The following is a 23,161-nucleotide window of genomic DNA, read 5'->3' on the forward strand; positions in this document are numbered from 1 at the left end:
TTCAACCCAGTCTTCCCATCCCCCCTCCTCCTCCCTGCACCCCCTCCTTTTCCTCCCCCTCCAATACACCGGAGTCCGGTGACTCCGTTTACGTTTTACGCTTGCTCCGCCCCATACTCGGTTTTGTCCAAATCGGGCTTTTTGCGTCGCCGGAGCTCCCGATTTCAGCCCTACGTCATCACCGAGTAGAGGGAAGAGCTGACGTCGAGGAAGAGTCACCGAGAGGAGAGGGCACGGGAGAGGGAGGGGGAGAGTTTCACCATTGCTAACACAGATATGAGACATATCTATCCACCCCATGGCCCCCTCCTTTCTTCTCCACCCCCCTCCCTCCGTTTTACGTCGGTGTTGGTGCGTTGGGAGCCCCCCTGCTCCGACGGAGTCCCAAGCTATATAAGTGACCGGCGAGCAGAGTCCCCCAACCAGATTTACGGGTTCCGGACTTCTGTGCAAGAGACGGCTACTATAGCCGCCGATTCACCTGCACTCCGAAAGGAGGGACAGACATCCAGCAGCACGGCCAGCACCCGAGCTGGACGCTGCGGCGGAGCTACAGCTGACAAGGACTGGACGGGAGAAGGTTTTAAACCTTGCTCTGGAAAAGAAAACAGCTGAGATGAAAGTCCGATCACATACCTGAGAGCTTTTCCACTTTTGCCAACTGTCTCTTAAGAGATCTCGAAGACAGGGATCCGCCGAGGCACGACCTCAAACGGCAACACTCCGCTCGCAAACTCTCCAACTTATATCAGGAGGAATTTCGATATTTCACCGCCGCAAAGCAGCCACAATGTACCGCTCAACCAAGGGAGCATCCAAGGCTCGACGGGACCAGATCAACGCCGAGATCCGGAACCTGAAGGACTTGTTGCCCATATCTGATGCAGATAAAGCGCGTCTTTCGTACCTGCACATCATGTCACTGGCCTGCATGTACACCAGAAAATCCGTCTACTTCACTCAAGGTAAGAATGATTTTTTCAAAAATACATTTATCTATATACATAAAATAGACCTGTTGATGAATCTCATGTTCTGCTGCATAGACTGACTGCATCTCTCACAGTGGCGGAATCAACAAGTGTTTCGGTGGTATCGAGGAGCTTTTGTGTTTATATAAATGGGATTTGGAGGGTAAACTGTGAATCCGTGACTCATTGATTTAACGTAAATAATCGTAACTAAGGTTGATAACAGCGTTTAAACGGCACTTTGTCGCTGTCCGTGGTGCTGAAATGCCTCAGCATCCTGAGTGCTCCCGCGGCGCTCTCCGTGGTGCTGAAACACGCTGCGGCATCTGCGTTTACTATGCGGAGATCAGTCACATTGTGTTCTTTCTTTCTTATTAGCTACATTAACAAATATCATCCCCTGTTTTTTTCTTCCCTCCCTTCCCATCTTCCCCTTTTCTCCAGAAGCAGGAGCTGGTGTCAGTCTCGAGGAGGGCGCGGGGTTTCTGTCTTTTCACGAACTGTCGGAGTTGATGCAGGCGCTGCCGGGCTTTTTGATGCTGCTGACCGGAGAAGGGAAGTTTCTGTACCTGTCAGAGAGCGTCTCCGAGCACCTCGGACACTCCATGGTGAGTCTACACACGGTCAGTGCCTTAGCAGTTCAGCAATCCCGAGTTTGGGATTCGTAACTAACGTGGCTGTGTGTGTTTCTTTCTCAGGTGGATCTTGTGGCACAGGGAGACAGTGTGTATGATATCATCGACGCCTCAGACCACTTTATCATGAGGACAAATCTGTCAGCGACTACATCACTCGAGACCGGTAAGATAAATGTTTAATCTTTTTTTCCCCTCTACCTAACACAGACTGACAACCAAACGTGATGCTTAATAAAGCTCTCATTTCCCCTTCAGACCGTCTCTTTCGCTGTCGCTTCAACACCTCCAAGTCCGTGCGGAGGCAGAGTGCCGGAAACAAACTGGTTCTGATCCGAGCTCGCTGCCTTTCTCCCCCCTCTACTTCTCCTGCCGCCGGGTCTTACTGGACCTCCAACCCCGTCTGGGTGTGTTTCTGCTCTCCTCTGGAGCCACACCCGACCCGTTCCAGCCCCGGGGCAGAAAGGGAATCGACCTCCACTCCTCCCCTGGCCGATTCCAATTTATTCCTGGCCTGTTTCCACTCACAGCATGGCCGGGACATGAGGCTGCAGACAGCTCAGGACAGGTGAGTTCCCACAAAATAGCATTCCGTCTCCCACCTGTTGCTTTAATGTGAACCGGAATATGTTTATGAGATAAAGTGGTGAAACATTATCCCGCTAACACATCGCCACCCACTCTCTCCGCCTGCAGTGTGAGCGCCTATCTTGGCTTTGATGTGACAGCTTTAAGCTCCCGCTCCTGGTACAGCCTCCTCCACCCACAGGATCTGTCACATGCCTCTGCTCAGCACCGTAGCCTATGTAAGTGTACTCTTCACACATACTTACCAGTTACAACCAAACATGCCCACACACTTACACACTTTTGGCGCGCTGTGGCACATCCACACACTGAAAAACACTATGATGATTAATAGGATTACAAACTAACGCCAACTTGTGCTGCCACTCTTTTTCAACAGTGAGGGAAGGAGGAGAGGGCAGAGCTGAAATGGTGGTGCGCGTGCAGGCTCAGGACCAGTCGTGGGTTTGGCTCTACATGGTTCTTCAACTGCAGCCTGGTGAAATCCCCATCAGCAGCAACAACTACATCATCAGGTATTTACTAAACCAAACACCACTCATCAACTTTGAGATAAAAAAAAAAGTTGGTAAATGTGATCAAATCCCGCCAACCTAACTCCTCGGGTCTCCTCTGTTTTCCTTTTATCTCTCAGTGACTCTGAAGCTTGGTCAGTGCGCCAACAGCTCAGCTCAGAGCAGACACAGCTGACCCTGGTCCTGAGTACTGGGACGTCTCAGCAGGAGAGCCTAAGTCTCCAGTCACCAGAAACACTTTCCAGCCCAGACCAGGTGTTCACTCCTGGCAGCAGCGGCCTGTCCGGCCAGTCCTTTGACTTCAGCACTGCTGGCTGCAGTGTGGGCTCCTCTGATGAACCAGGGAGCTCTGCTGCCGAGGCCATGCAGCTGGAGGGTGACCCTCGCTCCAGTATCTCCTCGCTGGAGGAGGAAAGCTTCTTTCAGCAGCATCCCACCGAAACCCCATCAGCTGCTTCCTCCCCCACTCCAGTCACTGTTGAAACAGTAGCAGACTTAGACTTTTTAACCCAGAACATTCTCCTGCCACCTTCCTTCCAGCTCGACCCTCCACTGCCAGTTCTCCCCCTGCCTCTCCCCCCTGTGCCCACCTCACAAGCTCAGCAGACTAAAGAGTTTGTGTGCACACCCCCCTACACCCCCCAGGTGGGTGGGGCTAGCTTTCCTTTTGGCGAACCCCTCTTCAGTTTCGACCCCACAGGCACCACTACTCCTCCGCCCTCCGCTACGACTGCCACTGCCACCACCTCCTTGGCCCCCTCGGCATCCTCCACAGCCCCGCCAACTACTGCCTCCAGCCCTGCTCCTCCCACCACCCTCTCTACCAAACTTCCTCTTGCACTACCTACCCCATCTACTGAACTCCTCTTCCCCATCGAGCCCTGCAGTGTCTCCCTGTATGAGAAATTGCCCCCAACACCTGACAGCCCCGGAGATGGGGACTGCACAGTGATGACCCTTCCTGAGGTACGGGGTCCATTGTATGTAGATGTACCACTGGGGCCCCTCCAGTGCCCCCCCGAAGGCCTCCTGACTCCCGAGGCATCACCTGGTAAACAGCCTTGCCTCTCCTTTTTCTCCCTTGAGAGGGAGAAGGAAAGGGCGGAAATATCCCTTCTAGCTCAACACATCAGCTCCCTGGCAGAGGGATTCTACCTGGATCCACTCTTGTCAAAACTGTCTCCTCCCTCTGTATCACCATCCTCCTCCCCTCCCTCCCCCTTCCTGTCTCCAGCCATTGAAACTGCTGATTCAGTCCACATGCTGAAAGAGTTTTATCCCATCAAAGCGTGGAGAGGTCTGGACATCCCCATCTTCCTCGACGATGATGATTCTCTGTTTGAAGAGAGCATCCTAGAAGCCCTCCTCCAAGATGAATTTGCTCCTTCCCAGTCACCTGGCCTCTCTTCCCCCTTGACCTCCCCTATGCCCAATCCCTCGAGCCCAACATCTCCTCAAACCCCAGTATGTTGGCGCCAACCCTCCCAGTTTGAGGGAGTGGGCCACGTCTGTAGCGTCCAATCGGCGCAATGTAACTCCATGGCTGGGTGCGGGGCGACTGTGGCTGCTGAGGCCGGGGTGAAGGCGGAAGGGGAGGGGCTAGCGGAGGAAGCAATGGAGATCGAGGTGGTGTCATCTCCTGTGTCCTCTTGCTCCTCCATCCCAGCTTCCCCTCCCCTTATCCTCACTGCCTCCCCCAGCCCCACCACCTCCACACCCATCGCCTCGCCCACGCCCGCCGTGTCTTGCACTCAGTCCCTCCTGGAGGAACTGGCCGTCCTGGAACCCATGTTTGGGGCAGGTGCCTCGATCGCCCCTGGCTTAGGGCAACAACCTGAGTTGTATCAACTCCAATGTCATCCATCGCCACAGTGCTTCCACAAAGGTAAGAAGCTTTCCCTCTCCTTTGCTCTTTTGTAAAATCTCAGATTCGTTTAATAAGACAAAACACAAATGAAAATGCCCCACTGATTGTGTCTTTCTCTCTTTTCTCTTTTCTGTCTTTCAGATGGGAGTGGAAGTGTTCCTCCGTTCTAAAATAAGTCTGTGACTTACTTCATTAAGTATGGCATATTGTCATATTTTGTGGAGATCCTTTTACTGAAAAGTAAAAAATATTTAAGTGTATAAATATACATAATGTATATACAACTTAAGGACTTTAACTCCTACATGTCTCCGAAGAACAAAGATTGGCTTTATATTTTTGTTCAGTCATTTATCTGTATACTACAACAAAACTGGTGCGATTTTCAACATGATGGTGCAAAACTACGTGGACCCATAACTGACTGGGTTCTGAGTCCACGTGGTGTCTCAAGCTTCTCTGTTACATGAGCTTCAGATATGATCAGGCAGAGACACCTCTCTGAAGCGCTGTATAACTTCCAGATGCGCATTTGTATTCACTCGTAGTGAAAAATCTGTTGTGAACAAAAAATGGGGAAAAAAAACCCCCAGAACAATACATTTCTTGTTATTTCAAAGGACAGATGATCTAGAGGACTTTTGCCTGACATGCAGCAACGCAAACCCAAACCTCAAACGTATTGAAAGTCAAATGTTTACAATTTCTTTAAATCCTTTAGGATGAACACTGTCAGTTCACCAAAAAACTGTCTGAAATCTTCTTTCCAGTCTTCAAACCTGGAAGACAGCTGTTCCTCACAACCTTCAAGGCGACAACAAATCTCCAAACATATTCAACAAAACCTGAGATACTTTGAGCTTTGAGTTTGCGACTTCAGACCTTTAACATTTCATATTTATCTCTCCATCTAAAATCTTGTGTATCAATGTGATGTGCAAACAAGAAAAAAAAAAAGGAAAAAAAAAAGAAAACATGTGAGGAGATCCTGGCATGTGAAGATCTCAGTATTGTTGCCGGTGTCCCATTGCTTTATGAGATGCAACACCAAACAAGAGATTGTCTGGAAGTTTGCCGGGGCTCTGATCATGCCACAAATCCACTGCTACTTTGTACTGTACATTAGACTCTGAATGTGGGCTCTTCAGGTCCTTCCTGGCCTGATGGCAGTCGGCTGGATATTCTTGCAGCATCAATATTTGAAATGCTGGCAGCTTATAGCGGCTCCTGTGTGCCTGAAATGGCCCTGACCTGCTGAACTCTGAACTCTTTATCATGTCCATTCAACATGGACAGTTGCATCGTTGCTCCACTGGAGCGCGGTGCAGTGAGGCACAATTGACTATGTGAATGAGCGATTCTTCTTTTTTGAGAGGGGTTAGAATACAAAAGTTTTGTTTTAAAAAATAAAAATACGGACGGGGTGCTATTTCTATTCAGTTACCAAGCGACACGGGTTGAGAATGGTACAATTCCCATGGTGTCGACATGCTCACGTAGAGTTGTCTACGGTCAAGTAAAGGATTGATTCCTACGTTCTAGCTATTAAAGGCTAAGTTACTATACATGTGTAAAATTATATAATTGTATGTGTGATATTTGAAAACAAAAACAAAAAAGATGTTAATGCATATGCATTATATCTGTGGATGTAGGCATATGTTCTTTTCAGAAAGGTTGTACACATTTGTACATTTGTATGAAACAGTTATTGGTCTGTACATATAAGAAAAAGATTTTTATTGCATAAGATGGAATATATTCTAAACATCTTACTTACTGCAGTATGGACATTGTGGACCAGTGTTCTATTGTGATGCTTATAAGTGTATTTGGTTGTCATACAAATGCATTTATAATAAAGTGCACTTAATGCTGCTGATGCACTTGTGTCGTCATAGTCAAGCCCCCCTGTTCCTCCCTCAGCCACATCATCATCATCATCATCACCATCATCATCCCACCATCCCTGCCTCTTCTCCTCCCTCCCCCCTTTCGCTCTCCTCCATTTCTTCCCCTGGAGCGAGTTTCGCTCAGCAACAGCACTGACGCACACACATGACGAGACAGAATGAGACACTATCTGACTCACACTGACGCACACACTTGGCATCGAGGTTTTTGCATGCACGCTGGCACACACGGTTGGCCTCCCACTTATGATGATGCACACGCACACACACATAATAGTAGGCATATGACCCCCCCGCCACCCCTCTTTATAAATCACAGTAGCCCACATTCACTGATGTACCTGCAACTCTGTCAGCGTGGTGTAAGACTCCATATATAGGCATTCCTGCTCAAGTGCTCTGACTGAAACAGCCTCCCATCTATTCTCAGCTTCTATTCTGAAGGATCAGAGAGGGGAGGGCTGGAGAGAGAGGGGAGACAAAGAAGGAGTGAGCAGAGGCTAAAATTAGAGGTACAGTACGGAGGGATATGGGACAAACTGTCACACAGTGGAAAAAAAGGACATAACCAGATGTGACAAAACTGAAAAATAACAAACATGCAAACATCCATTTGCTGCTTTCTTTAAATCATAATACATATATGATTATTTATATAAGTGAATATGGATGGATGGATCTTTTCCTTTCAGGTCTCACTATCAGTGCCACGAAGCAGAAAAAATAAGCCTTTAATGTACACGTTGAAGCACAGGCTTAAACATCCACCCTTTCTCTGCAAGTGAACATTTTGTTCCACTAGTACCTGCTGCAGTGTTGATGATGGAGGTGAGTGGAGGGAGTACAGCAAAGCTAACTGCTGCTATCTCCTGGCAAAGACAAGCACTGCAACAAGAGGAGCATGCTGTGTAGTACAGTATACGCTGTGGATGAAGCCATGCGAGAAAAGAGCTAATGAGGAGAGAACTGTTTTATATTTCAAGCTAAATTAACCAAATCAAATTCCAGGTGCAACTAAGATCCAATCTCCACTGTTTAACCTGGAGTATAGACACAGCTAATGTGAAACTGGATGATAAGGGTGGTCTTATTATTGCATTATCACAGATTAAAGAGTATACTTGGATACCAATATCTTTGTGATATACACTGATGAGCCACAACATTAAAAACTTGTTATTATTATCGCGTTGAGCAAAGAGAGATGTCACCTGGGGGAATCTGTGGTGTTTGGGACTGCCAGCAATAGGCTGTTGTGGGTTGGAGGGTGGGGCCTCCACCGATCAGCCTAGTTCATCATATATTAGATTGGGAGTCGACCTGGGAAGTTAGGAATCTAGATCCACATCATCTCCACTGCTTCTTGGTGGAGATATTTTCAGAGTCACCATAGCAGAGCAGAGGGAGGTCTCAGCCTCAGTGGAGGGCTTTTTGGAGAAATGTGGTTATTTGTTAAAATAATATCAATATTAATCCCAGAACCCAATTAGAACCATTCAGCATTGCATGATATGGAGTTGCTCTAATTATTATCACCTCATCGGTGATCAGTGTGTGCAAAATTCACGTATAAAAAAAAATACATAAACAAGCAATTACTCCTCTTCTAGCAACAGCCAATGATTGCAACTGTTGATCATTTCTGCAAGTAACCATGTTTATTTCTACCTGAGAATATACCTAGTAATTCTTTTAATTATGTTATTTTTTTGCTTTTGATCAAAAAACATGAAATAATGACATTTGAAAAACAAAACAAAAAAACAACAACAATTGCTAGTCTCCAAATACAGCTACAGTGTACCCCTGTGGTCATAAAGGTTCAGGAACAATACTCAGGTAGGCTGTTAGTGCTAACGCCACTCAGTATTAAGGGGTCCAAAGTGAGGCAAGAAAATATCCTCCGCACGATTACAGCACCAGCAGCCAGAACCGTTGATGTGAGGGAGGACGGCAGGATGATGCAAGGCTTTCATTCTGTCTTTGCCAAATTCTGATCCCACCATCTGAACGTGACAGCAGACTCATCAGATCAGGCAACGTGCTCAGTCTTTTGTCCAAGTTTTGGTGAGGCCATCCAAATTGTAGCCTCAGTGTCCTGTTCGTATCTGACTGAAGTGGCGCCCGGTGTGGTCTTCTGCTGCTGAGGCCCATCTGCTTCAAGGTTCAGCATGTCGTGCATTCTAAGAGGCTACATACCTTAGTTGTAGTGAGCAGTTATTTAAGTTTCTGTCCCCTTCTTATCAGTTAGAAGCAGTCTGACCTCTGGCATCAAGGAGGCATCAACCAGAGAACTGCTGCTCACTTAATATTTTCAGTTTTTCAGACCACACTCTGTAAACCTTAGAGCAGGGGTCCCCAATCCCAGTCCACGAGGGCCGGTGTCCCTGCAGGTTTTAGATCTCACCCTGGGTCAACACACCTGAATCACATGATTAGTTCATTACCAGGCCTCTGGAGAACTTCAAGACATGTTGAGGAGGTAATTTATCCATTTAAATCAGCTGTGATGGATCAAGGACGCATCTAAAACCTGCAGGGACACCGGCCCCCGTGGACTGGGATTGGGGACCCCTGCCCTAGAGATTCCTGAGAGTTATGCTAGTTTATCTTGATTTGATAGAATAAAAATGAGGATAAAGTAAAGTAATAATTTAGGGTTTTAAAACATCATAAATAAGCAAAAAATAAAAATAAAAAATCAAAGTAAAAGGTCTTAACTTTAAATTGCCTGTTATGTTCCATGAGCAGTTCAACAACACAGTAGTCGACAAATAAGTACAGATAAACGAAAGTATTCCTCATATTTTACGAGCTGAATAATTATAATTTTTACTCAAATTATTTGACTGACAGTTACACCTAACGAGCTGTGTCAGCACTGGCAGACCAAACACATTTAAACAAAGTTTAAGGAGTTAAAAGTCATTAATTTGAACAACAGAAGTTTGAAGAACGATAAGATTCGTCTGAAAGTCAATAATTCTCTCACCGCCCGAGGTCCCTGTGATTTGTGCAATAATTAATGTGCTGAACCCCTCAGATCCCTGATAGATAGAAAAACATTTGAAATGCGCAGGAAACCATATGCACAACCTGTCAAATACCCAAACTGCCTCCAGAAGTGTTAATAATAGATAATAACATCAAAGAGACTGAATATACAAATCCTTCCATGACAGAGAAATTACATTTTCATTAGATGAGCTGGAAGGAAATTAATCACGCGGGCTCGTAAATATTTTTAAAATCTAACTGGGTGTTGTTGCTGAAATGTAGGCGATGTAAACGCTTAAATTAAGCTGTATGCCATTAAAGGGAAGTTTTAATATCAGAAAGACAAGGAAAGGGTGTCGTGTAACACGTTGTGTTTATTAAGTTCAGACACACACACATTAACAGTGTTTTTGCATGAATGTATAAAATGAATATAAAGAGAAATGCAGGGATGTTACAGGACTTCATTTCTTCTTGCCCGCTAAAGCTTCGGCGGCAGCGGCTGCTGCTGCCACAGCGTCCGCTTTCAACTTCTCCTCTCGCTGCTCCAGGAAGACTTTGTACTCATCAGCTGATAGACTGGAGAGGAGGATGAGGAAGAGAGAGAGAGAGAGAAAAGGAAGATTGGAGATGAGGACAGAGATACACCCTTATTTTTTAAACTTGACAGGAGAAATCCTTCAGCTATCTGCAACATTAACTCCAAACCCCTTTTTGTTTTCAGTCCCCTGAATGAAAGAGCACCGACTTCTCTCGGGGCTCACCACAATGCAGCAGTGTTCAGCAACCCATCCAGGGAAAATTTCATTGTACAAAAAGGCAGAGATACCAATTTCTTCACTGACAGTACTCCCAATAAATCAAAATGCACTGCAGCCACGAGACAAGTTAGGTTCTAAGCAAGGGGGAGAAACTGATTCTGGGAAAAATACAGCACTATTAGCTGAAGTAGAAATGGAAGCGGCAGAAGCAGATGATAGAGCCTGAATACTAAACTACGTTATAAAAAAAAATATACATGAAATGCTGTGCACGTCATAAATGATAAAGATCTTGAAGGATAAAAAGAAACGCAAAGCGAACAGGTTTGTGTCGCTTCGTCTAAAAGCAATCCAAAGCAACACGTACAAACTCATAACATCCCATTTTTTCTCTGATTTGGCACTATATACTACCTCTACAGTCACTATAAACGACACGCCGTGCTTCGGCATGCTGCGTTTGCAGTCAGTATATGGAAAAAAAAAACACGTTTAGTCGTTTTATTCTAACAGAAACCTCTGCAGCCTTGGAATCAAACTTTCATCCCACACAGGAAACAAATCACTTCTCTCCAAAGGTCTACTAGTTATTTTGTGTTTTCAGGCTTGTTTGCGGAGCTTTTTAATGACCGTCCACACTTCTCTTTTTTTCCCCCCGCAGCTGTGGGCAGCTCCTCCACCGCCTCTCTGAACTACATTGTGGGTGAGCCCATTAAGAGCACATTGGAAAATCAAGGGTTTCTGGTATGCATACTGACTTTGAGCATATTTTGCTTTCATAGTGTAATCATAATACACACTCAGAACCCAATTTGCAAGTTAACCCTTTAACACCTGGAGCAAAAACTGAGCGTTTTAACATGTTTCTCTTTGTACTGTAAACTACTAACGCTATTTGTTTTCCTTAAGCAGTGAATTTGTAATTAGAATTTAAACAGAAAACAAAATGTAATTGATTTAACTATCACACCAGATTGTGCCTCTTTTTTCACTCAAACATTTGGGTTTCACATTTTTCACTATGGAAACACCTTTGCGCTTAAAAATGAACTGCTACCGCCCTAACCATGTAGTTTACAGCAAGAAAATTCACTTTCTTTTAACATCGACTCTTTACTTCCATGAGGAAGAAGACAGCTTGGGTGGCACAACCCAATAACTGGTTGTGCCGCCCTTGGTAGCAAGAACTGCCATCAAGTGTTAGTGATGTCCTACAATGGGTCACTCTTCTTTCCGGAATTGTTTTAATTCAGCCACACTGTAGCGTCGTTGGGCACGGCAGTGTGTTTAAGCTCATACTAAAGCACCTCAGTTGGATTTAAGTCCAGACTTTGGCTAGGCCCTAAGTCATTTTATGTTATTGCCATCCAGAGGTGGACTTGCTGATAATTTCCTGCTGTGTAACCGTGTAATGCCTGCACATTCTCCTTGAAGATTTTCTGCAGAATTCACATTTCTGGAATTTACAACAAGAATTCCAGGTCATGAAGCAGCAAAGCAGCCCCATACCATTACACTACGACCACCATGACTGTTGGTATGAAGTTCTTTTCGTGAACTCAGTTTTATGCCAAATGTAACAAATCTTCAAAGTTCAACTTTTGGGAAAGGAATAATTTCCCAAAAGTCGTTGGGATCATGAGGATGCTTTTTGGCAATGATAAGCCTTTGTGCTCTTTTTTGGTCAGCAGTGGTTTTCTCCTTGGACCTCTCCCATGGAAATCAAGTCTCTTCCTTATTGTTGAATCATGAACTCTGACCTTAACTGAGGCAATTTGGGACAACAGTTCTTTAGATGTTGTTCTGGGTTCTTTTGTGATCTCCTGGAGTAATTTTGGTAGGTCACTGCTCCTGTGAAGGTTCATAACTGTTCTGGGGTTTTTTCATTTGTGGATAATGGATCTCACACTGTGGTTCACTGGAGTATCAAGACCTTAGAAATGACTTTGTACCCCTTTCCAGACTGACAGGTGTCAAAGACTTTGCTTGAGTTTCTTTAAATTGTGACATGATATGTTTCTTTTTGAGATTTTTTAGCCTCCTTCACTTTGTCAGACAGGTTCTATTTAAGTGGTTTCTTTATTAAAAAAAATCTGGTAGTAATCAGTCCTGAGTGTGGCAGGTGAAAGTGAACCCAGCTCTCTAAAACAACAACAAATTGGTTAATCACAATTAACTAATGAGTTAGCAAAGAAGAAAGAAGTTGTTTTTTTCACACCAGGTTTAGATTTAGCAATCATCATTTAAAAAATGCATTTACTCAGGTTATCTTTGTCTGATATTAAAATTAGTTTGATGATCTGAAATATGTATTTGGGACAGACATGCAAAAACCTAAGAAACCAGAAAGGGGGCAAATACTTTTTCATCGTAGCAGCAGCCAAATCACGTCAGTCACAAACATTCAGAATAAAAGATCATAGTTCAGCACTGAATGCCAGGTGTGATGTGATACACTGGTTGTAGATATTGTATAACAGTGTTAAGTATTCAAATGATAACCCTGGAACCCTGCTCGATTTATAGTTTTTAACATTTTAGCATATTAGCAGGCTGTTTCTGCACATTTTTCTAATTTGTCTTAATGAAGTCTAATTGTGTAATGTGCAGCTGCATTAGCTCGGTACTCATTATTAAAGGACTAGGGGCTTTTACAGGTCCGTGCAATGACTCACCTCGCACTGCAAGAAGGTCTCAGGTGTTGGGTTTCAGTATGTCTAATAGCCAATCAAAAGCACTCCAAAAACAACCCTACGGTGACTGTTTGGAGCCACTGCAAACAATGTTCACAATGTCTGCTGTCTCTGTGTGTCTGACAGAGTCAGTCTGGCATCCAGTGGCCACATTTACAGCATCCACAGACTCTATAAAATGATGTCCACCTTGACATTACCCACTGGTGTTTGAACACTGGTTTTGAAGCCTTGAGCTGAGCATCTTTGTTTTTAATGAGTCCAGACGTCAAACGTGAGGGATGAATCTAACTGAGAACCCGAGGAAACCGCAGACTCATCCAGCAGCAACCTGTCAATCACCAGGTAAGCGAGCGGCAGAGCACATTTCGCTTCATCGTCTGTTTTCCTCCACAATGGGACTTTAAATTTACATGGAGCATTAAATAAAAATTCAAACTCTTGATTAAAACGATACATTTCTTGCATTAATGTACTAAGCTATAAAATCAAGTTTGGAGTATCCTGCGAGTTATTTTTTTAATCATCTCATAAACACAATTTTAACAAAATCAGAACCTCTCTCTGGGTTTATATCTTTAGCTGCATCTTTTCACAAATGTTGGGATGCAAACATGTGCGAACGTTGTCTGGTCTTAATGTAACTGCATATAATGTTGGACTTCATGTGTTCTGGGTGTTAGAAGGCAAACAAGCAGCTTAGAAGGAACTTTTTGTTCTCTGGGTTTTTGGAAAACAAAAAACAAACTGTATTAAGCCGTTAGGATTATGTTTAGAGTCTGCAAAAGTTACCGCTGATAGTGTTATGATGTGGAGTCTGAACCATGGAGGCTTCCATTAGTGACCTCTGTCCACATCTACTGCCAGCACTGAGCGCTGCTTCAGTTGTTTGAATCTCAGGAGTATGATGAGTGGCGGTCGACTGAGAGGACTGATGAATATCTACCGTGATAAGTGAACGGATGCTGAGGCCGTTTTGTTAGAGTCTGAAAATGTAGCGACAAGAATGCACTTCAAATTGGAAGGAAAACCGTTTCATTGGGTCTTTGATTGTGTTATTGTAGCGGCTTGGTTTGTCTTACAAGACAGCATGATGTTGCTGAAATCCTGCTTAACTGCACATTTCTGCCTTTCTCTATACCCCCATATGTTACAATGTTTGACTGGCTGTTGGACTGTCGTGTTGGCTGCTGTTGTCTTTTATAACGTGGATGCTAACAAACCCCCCCCCAAAAAAAACCCCATCCTAATAAGTAATAGGGTTATTTTCTCATAGTCTGCTATGTAATCTAAATTAGTTTCTCCAAACAGATGAATCATTCCCTTCAGGTCATTAGAAAGACTGAAGGTTGAGCACGAGTTTAGCTCACTGGGTGAGTAGGCGACCACATGCCTCTTGGCCGGGTTTGAGTCCAGCCCTCGACCCTTTGCTGCATGTATCCCCTGCTCTTTCTCCCACCTTCCTTTGATCTTCACTGTCCAATAAAGGCAAAACTGTCTAAAAAAGTAAAGTTTAGAAGGAATGCAGACTTTTCTTCAATTCGGACACTGCGGTAAGGAAACATTTCCTACTTATAAAACAGTGTTTCCTGTTCTCTCCAGGTTGCAAACACCCGATTTCAGATTGCTGATTGCTTTTTCACTGCTGTCTCTTCAGCTTTTATACTGGGCCAAGGTCACAAACACACAACTGTCAGCCAACTGTTTTGGGAAAAGGCAATGTTCTTTATTCATAAGTTAATGTGAGCTACAGATTGATTTAGTGCAGGGTGATGCACAGGTTGTATTACTCTGAAACAAAACCCAGCTTTCCATCTTTTCCATCTGTGTCCTCACAGTGTGACCAATGTCGCCTCACTGAGGGGGTCCTCGCACATCTTCCTTGGTTCTGCCTGACGTTATGCGAGTATTGAATAGAAATTTTCCAGTGTTTGTCATCCGCCTTGTCCAAAGACATTAAACCCAACAACATACTGGAAATTTCTGGATGCTCTGTAGAAACCTTTTAACTTTCATATCCAGATCGCTCTGCTTCTGTGAATGCTGGTTGCCAATAAACTGATTCTTTTCTTCTCCACCCACCTTTGCACACTGGAGATGTTATTTGTTATACAAATAGAAGAATTACCTGTGTGTAAACCAAATACTCAGGGTAGATTTAATAGGATGTGGGGGCCTGTTCTTGATATATTACCTCTCACAAGCAATGAGCTTTACTTATTTCTTAACCCAACAGTGTACGGAGTCCTTCTTATATATTTTGGTTATTTTCTGTTTTCATAATGTCAGTACTCCGTATGTATTACCATCTGGCACACTCTTGTTTGTTCACTGCTCTGTGTCTGTTTACGGCAAAAATAAATAAATAAATGAAATGAAATGAAATGAAATAAGGATAAGGATATCAGTCTGATCCTGTCTGAAAAACCTAGATTCGGTGTTGTTGAAAAACTGCTGATCTTTTTAATTCCCTTCTACATTATCCTGCGTTCAGTTTGCCGTGCATCAGTGGGTTTGCACTGGATCCTAACAGGAGGAAGTTTGGAGGAATCTAGCAAGAAAGGATCAGTACTCTGGATGCATTTCACCCCACTATGTCAACAGCTTTTCTTCATATGTTTTCAGAAGTTTTTCACCTCACAGCAAACTGTGGGCAGTTGAATTCCCAGAACTGAAAAGCTCGGATGAAGACTTAAATTCCCCTGCCTGCTTTTCTCCATCTGGTACTCTCACTCTTGTTCAGCCTAACACTTGTTGGGATTCTTTCACTGCACTGAAACATTTGATTTGTGCTTCCCGATAGCTCAATAAAATGAGATTAGAAGTACACCAAGTACAGAATTGGTACTTACTTGTTGACAACCTTAATGCCCAGGGAGCGAGCTGAGCCGATGATGCTTTTCACAACCGTCTCAAGGGAGGCGTTCCTCATTTTGAAGCACTCGTCCTGAGCTTTCACCTGTGCGATTTCATACACTGCTCTGACGGACACCATCCCCGCCGTCTCGTGACCTTGACGCACACACAAAACAGAGGGCGAAGCATAAATAAAACAATATAAAATTCACTACATGTATCAAGAAAGGTTGAAGGAGGGCAAAGCGAGTTGGAAATCTGTGTGCACAGGTGAGTACGTCAGCGTTGCAGGAGTCAGCTGAAGGTAGCTTGAAGCATAAAACGTGAAAATCCATAATTCTCTTTCCCTAACACACCATGTTTGCCACTTCCCACCTCTGCCGCAGCGTTTCCCCATATGTCATGAATTTAACATCAATCGCAGCAAAGCTCAAATCCGAGTCCATGAAGAGACATGTGTCCAGAACAGGATGCGCTCAGCAGGTGAAAACTTTAGTAAGAGCAGATACATGACTGAGGCAAGACCTCTCACCCGTCTTTCCAGCTCCTTTTGCAATTCCTGCCGCTTGTTTGAGGAAGTAAGACACCGTGGGCTGGCCGATCGTCAGGTCATACGTTCTGTCAGGCTGAGAGGGAAAAAGAGAGACAGAGGAATCAATATTAACACCCATGAAACCCCTGAGAGTGTGAATACATGAGATTTTGCAGAATGTATAAATATTATTGTAACCAAGATTTTAACATCCTGATTTTGACCCTATATTCGGTATTGCTTTGTGCTTTAGGACAGCCAAAGTACATGGGACAGTGTTTAACAGAGATCATAATTATTATTTCCCCCAAATTAACACCAGTGTGTTTTCATCCCCCTGGAAAAAATAAAAATACTGGCACCAAAATCCTATGTCACCCCATTCTTGAGTTATCACATTCAGAAACTCTGAGATTCAAACTCGTCCAAGATTTTTAGTAGATACAGCTACAGTTAGGGCTGTTCGATATAACGATATATATCGGATGACGATATAAAAACGTCTATCGTTTCATTTTACGCTATCGTTTGTTTCGTGGTGTCGCAAAATAAACTGTTTACGGCAATATTTTTTCATGGTTTTGATGGTCACTGTAGTGGCTATATTAATTTCTTAAAGTTCTCTCTTTCTCTTATATTTTATATAACCACACTATGGACGCACAAGCGCCTGTTTTCATGTGTTGTGGTTAGCAACAACGACGGTAACAGCATCGCGTGTCTGCTTGTTTATGTTCCACATAAACCTTTCACAATAAAGCTCAAGATCCTGTTGAGACTTTTCAAAATAAACTGAATCACGTGAAAGAGCAGCCGTCAAGTGTTAGAAAATAAACCTTAGACTCAAACGTTAGAACAGGCTTTTCCCCGCAGCACGTCGTGTAATAAATACTCACAAAGAAAACGGCGGCTGTTACAACTTATGTCTAAAAATGTATCGTTTCATGCATCGGTTAAAACACTCGACTCCAGCTACATGAGGCGCAGCTGGAAACACTTCCCGCAAGTCGAGCTGCCCGAGATTCACAGAATTTACAGAAAATGTTCCATTTTTGTGATTTATATCGTTATCAGGACGATAGAATTCTTATATCGGGATATGAGATTTTGGTCATATCGCACAGCCCTAGCTACAGTATCAATTTGAAGCTCCTACATCACCTTGTTTTTGAATTATCACAAACTTGGATGTTGGCAGGGCGATGACATTAAAACACAGTACAGCCTTTAACAAGCCTAAATTCATGAAACGACTTCATGCAGCAAGAGAACTTTAACCATGATGTTATGGGATATGCACAGCCAAAGCCCACAGGCTCGGCCAAAAAGAGATTAAAGCTGCCCAGGACATGACTAACACGCGTCTACTGAGCGTCACTGAGGTCAGCAGAGACATTGTGAGTGAAATGGCACTTAAACAATCATTAATAGAAAGAGAGTTCTCTCCCAATCCAGAAAACAGCTGAGCAAATTGGGTTGTTTCAATGGCACAATGGAGGGTCATGACAGTTTCTGCTGTGACGTGTCAGGTACATTCACTGGTCAATTTATTAGGTACACCTTGCTAGTACCCGGTGGACCCGTTTAGCCTTCAGAACTGCCTTTATTCAGAATTTTGGTCCATATTGACATGATGTGAATCTTCTATCCCATGCCATGGTGACTGTGGAGGCCATTTGAGTACAGTGAAGCCATTATCATGTTCATGACACCAGTTTGAGATGATTTGAATTTTGTGGCATGATGGGTTATCCTGCTGGAAGCAGCCATCAGAAGATTGGTGCACTGGTCATAAAGGGATGGACAGATGGTTAGAAACAATATTTAGGCAGGCTGTGGTGTTTGTTACTAATGGACCTAAAGTGGGGCATGGAAATATCACCCCAAACGTCTACAAGGCAGGACAGATCCACAATTTCATGTTGTTTGCACCGGCTTCTGACGCTTACATCTGAATGTTAAAGCAGAAATCGAGACTCGTCACATCACGGGCAACATTTTTTCTTCAATTCTCCAATTTTGGTGAGTCTTTGTGAACTGTAGTTTGTTTCCTGTTCTTAGCTGACAGGAGTGCCACCCAGTGAGGTCTGCTCATCTGCTTCGAGGTTCCACTTCTTGTGCATTCAGAGATGCTCTTCTGCATACCTTGGTTGAAATGATTGATTATTTGAGTTGCCTTCCTACCAACTAGAAGCAGCCTGTCCATTTTACTCTTGACTTCTAGCATCAACAAGGCATTTTTACCCAGACTGCTGCTTCTCACTGGGTATTTTCTCTTTTCAGACCATTATCTGTAAACCCTACAGACAGCAGTGTGAAAATCCCAGCAGAACGGTTTGTAAAACACTCACACAGCCTGTCTGGCAACAGCAACCATGCCACACAGAAAGTCACATAATTCACCTCTCTTCATTTTCTAATGCTCCGTTTGAACTTAAACGAGGTCATCTTGACCACGTCTATGTGCCTAAAGCACTGACTCGCTGCTCCCTGACTGATTAGATATTTATGTTAACGAGCAATTGAAAAGGTCTACCTGATAAAGTGGCCGGTGATTGTGACCTGACATCATCATTGTGAGGAGCAAGAAACTGGTTAAAAAAATTTATTTTCATGCACTGGACTGAACATTTTCATGCAGAATAATAGGGGAGGTTTTTGAAGCGGCCTCCTGGGTTTTGCAAACATCACCGTCTAATTATTTTTTCAGAAAACGACTCTGTGAACCGAATGCGTGCTAATGCATGAGGAGCACAAATTAAATCTAATTGCAGCAGCTGAGCTAACATTCACAGCAGCTCGTCGAGTTCGAAAACTCTTTCCGACTCATTTTGAAATTAGATTTTGAGGTAAGACGTCAGAAGCAGCTCTACCTTCCAGCGTGACTCTTTAAAGTCTGCTCTGAAGCCGTCACCACGCATCACGAGAGCAACTCTGGCGGAGAATTACGACATTCGTCTAATTGGTTTGAACGAACAAACAGATTAACCTTCTTAACTCAGATAATTGAACATGGCGGATAATCTTCAAACACAGTCTTGAGTCATTTGGTTTCCCTGTACTGCTGAGTTTGCTGAAAGTCTTAACGCAGCAATATAAAAACATAGCTTGGTCCTACTTCTCACAAGATTAGGACTTTTCTGGAAATTCAACTTAAGGCCCATTAAATTGCAAAAAGTTAAAAAGCTTTTATTATCACATGAGTAAAGCAAAGATAATCGCATATTAGTCGATCTTCTTCGGGGTCTGGAGGCAGTGCGCGTCATGTTTTAAGGGCGAATTAATTCACAGTATTAATCCTACCCTGTGGATTTGAAGAATTTACATTTTCTTTATTCCACTGTGAGAACCTTTATTTCAAATAAGATGTTTTCAAGGTTATGATGTCAATTACTGCACCGATCAACAAGGCAGCTTATTATTTTGTCTTTTTCTGTTATGGAAAAAATTTATGCCATAACCTGCTGGTTCACTGTGAACCTTTTAATGCCTCAGCTGCATTAGAATAAAAGTAGGACAGCAACCTCCTTGCAACTAGGAAGAAAAATTTTATGTTTTTTCACATCCAGCCACCGATTGCAAGTAGCTGCCGTGACCAACTAGTTACCCAGAGCTCGAGCATGTAACACCCTCAACCTTGAAAGTGGCTGACCACTTTCAATCACAAGACAAGCGCACAGGTCACCTGATAGGACGGAACCTCAATCTCACTTTGTATTTCTGCTCATCTCTGAATTAGGGTTTCATATTCTGCATTGTTAGACTTTAGCTTTCTGGTATTTCTATATCTTGTTTATTGCCTTACACAAGTTCCTTTTGGAGTTATTTCATGCCTTCATTTGCAGAAATCTTTAGGTTTACTTAGTAAAAGCCCTTTAGTTTTCCCATTCTGTTCCTCTAGTCTTTGTATTTTTGTCTCCCCTGTTCCTCGTTCAGTTGTGTCTTGTTTAATTTTGGTAATTGTTGTTCTCTTTATCTTGTGTTCCGTTTACGTCCCTCAGTCTTGTCGTTTCTACAGTTTTCAGCCGTGGCTTCCACCTGTTATCTCTCCTCTTCATCATCTCTGTCTCCCTCTGTTCGGTGTCGCATCGTCTGCATTATCTGTGCGTTCCCAGCTTCTGTATCATTCAGAGTGCTGTCTAATTTGTAAACACATTGCCAGCACACTGTGATCAATCTGTGTCAGTCTGCAACAATGTGCACGACTTGCGTTTGGGGACTTGATTCAAAGAGTTGCCGATTGGTCATATTTCCGCATATAAGCCGGAGTGCTGAGCGCCTGTGTCATTAAATTGCAGACCTGCAGGGTCTGTGATGCAGTTTCTGAGGCTGGTGAATTTCTATGTATGCAGATGGCAACACATTTGCAATTTTTAACAATTTATCACAGTTAATCACCGCATGAAATTGCCAGTTTGACCCAATTCAGGCACAAACCAATCTTGCTGGCGTTTTATCGCAGTCTTCGAGAGTGGTTGCATCTGGTTTTCGAGGCAACCATTTCAAAGGCGAAATGATCGCAAGCTGGTCACAATAAACTTTGTTGCGTCAAGTGCAGTGTTAAACTCTCAGGAGAACTGTGATGCTGGATGCAGCTGTAATAAAAACTTTGTATGAAGTTGCTGCCTTGTGTGAAGAATGCAAGTTTATATTTTAAGAAAATGTTCTATTAGAATTTTCCCATAAATCGGGCTGCATTAGTTATGTCTTCAGCTTAAGCGTCGCTGTTCTGCAGCCTTTCGGATTATCGTAAATTAATCTGACTTCAGTCACAGGCTACTTTTCATTTGTGCGACCTACATGAACCAACGCAGTAAAAACACATTGTGTGAGGACAAGCTTTTGATGATGATGATTAACAGACTGGTATTCCGATAGATTAGATTTCCACTCTTACACTACAAAGTCAATATCCACTGTGTTCGTACTGTGCCGACACATTCTGATACTGTATCTCACCCACGGACTTTCAACATGCGGACTGGAGCGAGACTGAATCACTGACCTTCCGATTAAATGACTCAACTCAACAACATCTGCCGTCTCATTACTAAGCAGTCGGATTCTCCAACTTTCTCCTTCACACCTTTTTAACTTGATGAAGTTTTCCATCAACGGCAGAGGAAAAGTGATTAGAAGAAGACATAGGAGGGGATTATTTGGACTATTCCACTGCAGCCTTAATGAAAATGACCCTACTTCTCACTTGCTTTATGATCTCGGCAAAAATTTCCCTGGCGAGTTTATGGTCTCAGGTGTAGTTTCAAGTCTTTTTTTAGTGCAGTTAAGATGTACGGTTGTAATTTATGATCTCTACCATAATCACAATGCAGCCACGATTTAGGGCAGGGTTACCTTGGGATTGACAAGTTGCTCCCATATGAGTCCCTTAGTTGTTTATGTACACATCCAGCAGATACAAAGCGTATTTATTGATTTGGAGACATCTTTCAGGCCATTTGAGGAATTGGGAGTCTTTTTTAGCTCTAGTTTAGCTCCACCAGCTCCTCCGGGGGAGTAGCTGACTCTTCATCCACTAAATGCTCCACTATGTTCAGCCGATACTTGCTAACAGTGACAGTCTGCTGCTGTTCGGTGCTGGGCATCTACTGTTCAGTGGATTTTTCTGAGCTGTTTCACTGAACATCCGCCTACTGTGGCATGAAAATAACACAGATGAGCTGAATCAGAACAGAAAAGGCCACTGACCAAAACAAAGAGCAGAGGGGAGTGCAGTGTCGGGTGATATTTCTGTGTTTATTTATCATTTTCCACAGCTTTCACATCCCTTGTGCCACTTCATCTGCTTTTTACATGAACTAGACTCACTTAACTTTGAAGTAACCTAAGCCATCTGCATGAGGCGTTTCCATTTTTCTGTCTACTATGTGCGTGTTTAGCCGAGTGCTGCTGCACATCTGCTCCCGAGCCCCATGTGCTTACCCTCTCCGTCCTCCCCTCAGGACCAAAACAAAAATAATTTCTTCAGCCTCACTGAGTCATTCTGAACCTGCTTTTTTCCCCCCCACCAAATTCAGATTCATTCCCTGGTTGGAGGTTTTTATTAGCTAGAATATGACAGCCAATGCAATCATTAAACCATCTTGGGAGAGTACTTTGCATCATCTATTTTCTGTCACATAAAAATTTAAACAAACATGAGACAATAAAGTGCAGGCTGAGCTGAGAAAACACCGCGGAGCAGGTGATTTGTCATCGGAGACATGTTATCTCGCACGATATGACCTTTCGATGGAAGGAAGATCATTTATTCTGTGGAAAAGCTGTTGGTTGTAAGAGTTCAATTAGCTGCTGTTGTTTCTGAAGAGAAAACACCTGCTCGGGGATTTTTCTGACGAGCAAAATGAGCAAGCAGAAAATTCAAAGATGGATAATAAAGAGGGGGCGGGAGCAAAGGAACAGTTACTGACGTTTAAGGAGGAGTTCGGCATTTTGGAGAATATGGTTATAGATAATATAGAGTCAGATGATCAGATTTGCTGGTTTTGCCCAAATAAAATCTAAAACTCATTAATTAACAGGATTTATGTTGTTTGCTTGATCTCGACTAGGGCTGCCACAAACTATTATTTTGATAGTCGACTAGTCACCGATTATTTTTGCGATTAGTCGACTAATCAGATCATCATCCTTTGGACGCAAAACAGCTTATTGCACCAGCATGCATCTGCTCTTATATAACTATCATTAGCTTACAGCTTGAAGTGTTTACGGTATGTGCTAACTAAAAATAAAGACAAGATGATAGTTTATTAAATTTTAATGAAATTTGCAGATTGTTTCGGTGAAGTTTAATAAACTCAGCCGTCTGC

At 43.4% G+C, this 23,161-nt stretch overlaps 2 protein-coding genes across 2 annotated transcripts in view; one reads left to right on the plus strand and one right to left on the minus strand.

Annotated features, from left to right (window-relative positions):
* Positions 1–790: 790 nt before the first annotated feature.
* npas4a (neuronal PAS domain protein 4a) lies at positions 791–4,852 on the plus strand (the record flags this gene model as incomplete). Its single annotated transcript, XM_080900407.1, has 8 exons — positions 791–965; positions 1,416–1,579; positions 1,670–1,772; positions 1,865–2,174; positions 2,303–2,412; positions 2,574–2,709; positions 2,829–4,594; positions 4,718–4,852. 8 exons carry the CDS (start codon positions 791–793, stop codon positions 4,744–4,746), a joined length of 2,793 nt encoding a protein of 930 aa, XP_080756533.1. The 3' UTR covers positions 4,747–4,852.
* Positions 4,853–9,842: 4,990 nt separating this feature from the next.
* mrpl11 (mitochondrial ribosomal protein L11) overlaps positions 9,843–23,161 on the minus strand; it is a 66,874-nt gene continuing 53,555 nt past the window's right edge. The window contains exons 4-6 of the mRNA XM_080901928.1: positions 16,329–16,422; positions 15,793–15,952; positions 9,843–10,065 (exon numbers count right to left, since the gene is read on the minus strand). Coding sequence (XP_080758054.1) covers positions 9,951–10,065; positions 15,793–15,952; positions 16,329–16,422 — 369 coding nt within the window. The 3' untranslated portion in view covers positions 9,843–9,950. The remainder of the gene's footprint in view (positions 10,066–15,792; positions 15,953–16,328; positions 16,423–23,161) is intronic.

The sequence above is a fragment of the Rhamphochromis sp. 'chilingali' genome (assembly GCF_963969265.1).
Source record: "Rhamphochromis sp. 'chilingali' genome assembly, chromosome: 13".
NCBI lineage: Eukaryota > Metazoa > Chordata > Actinopteri > Cichliformes > Cichlidae > Rhamphochromis > Rhamphochromis sp. 'chilingali'.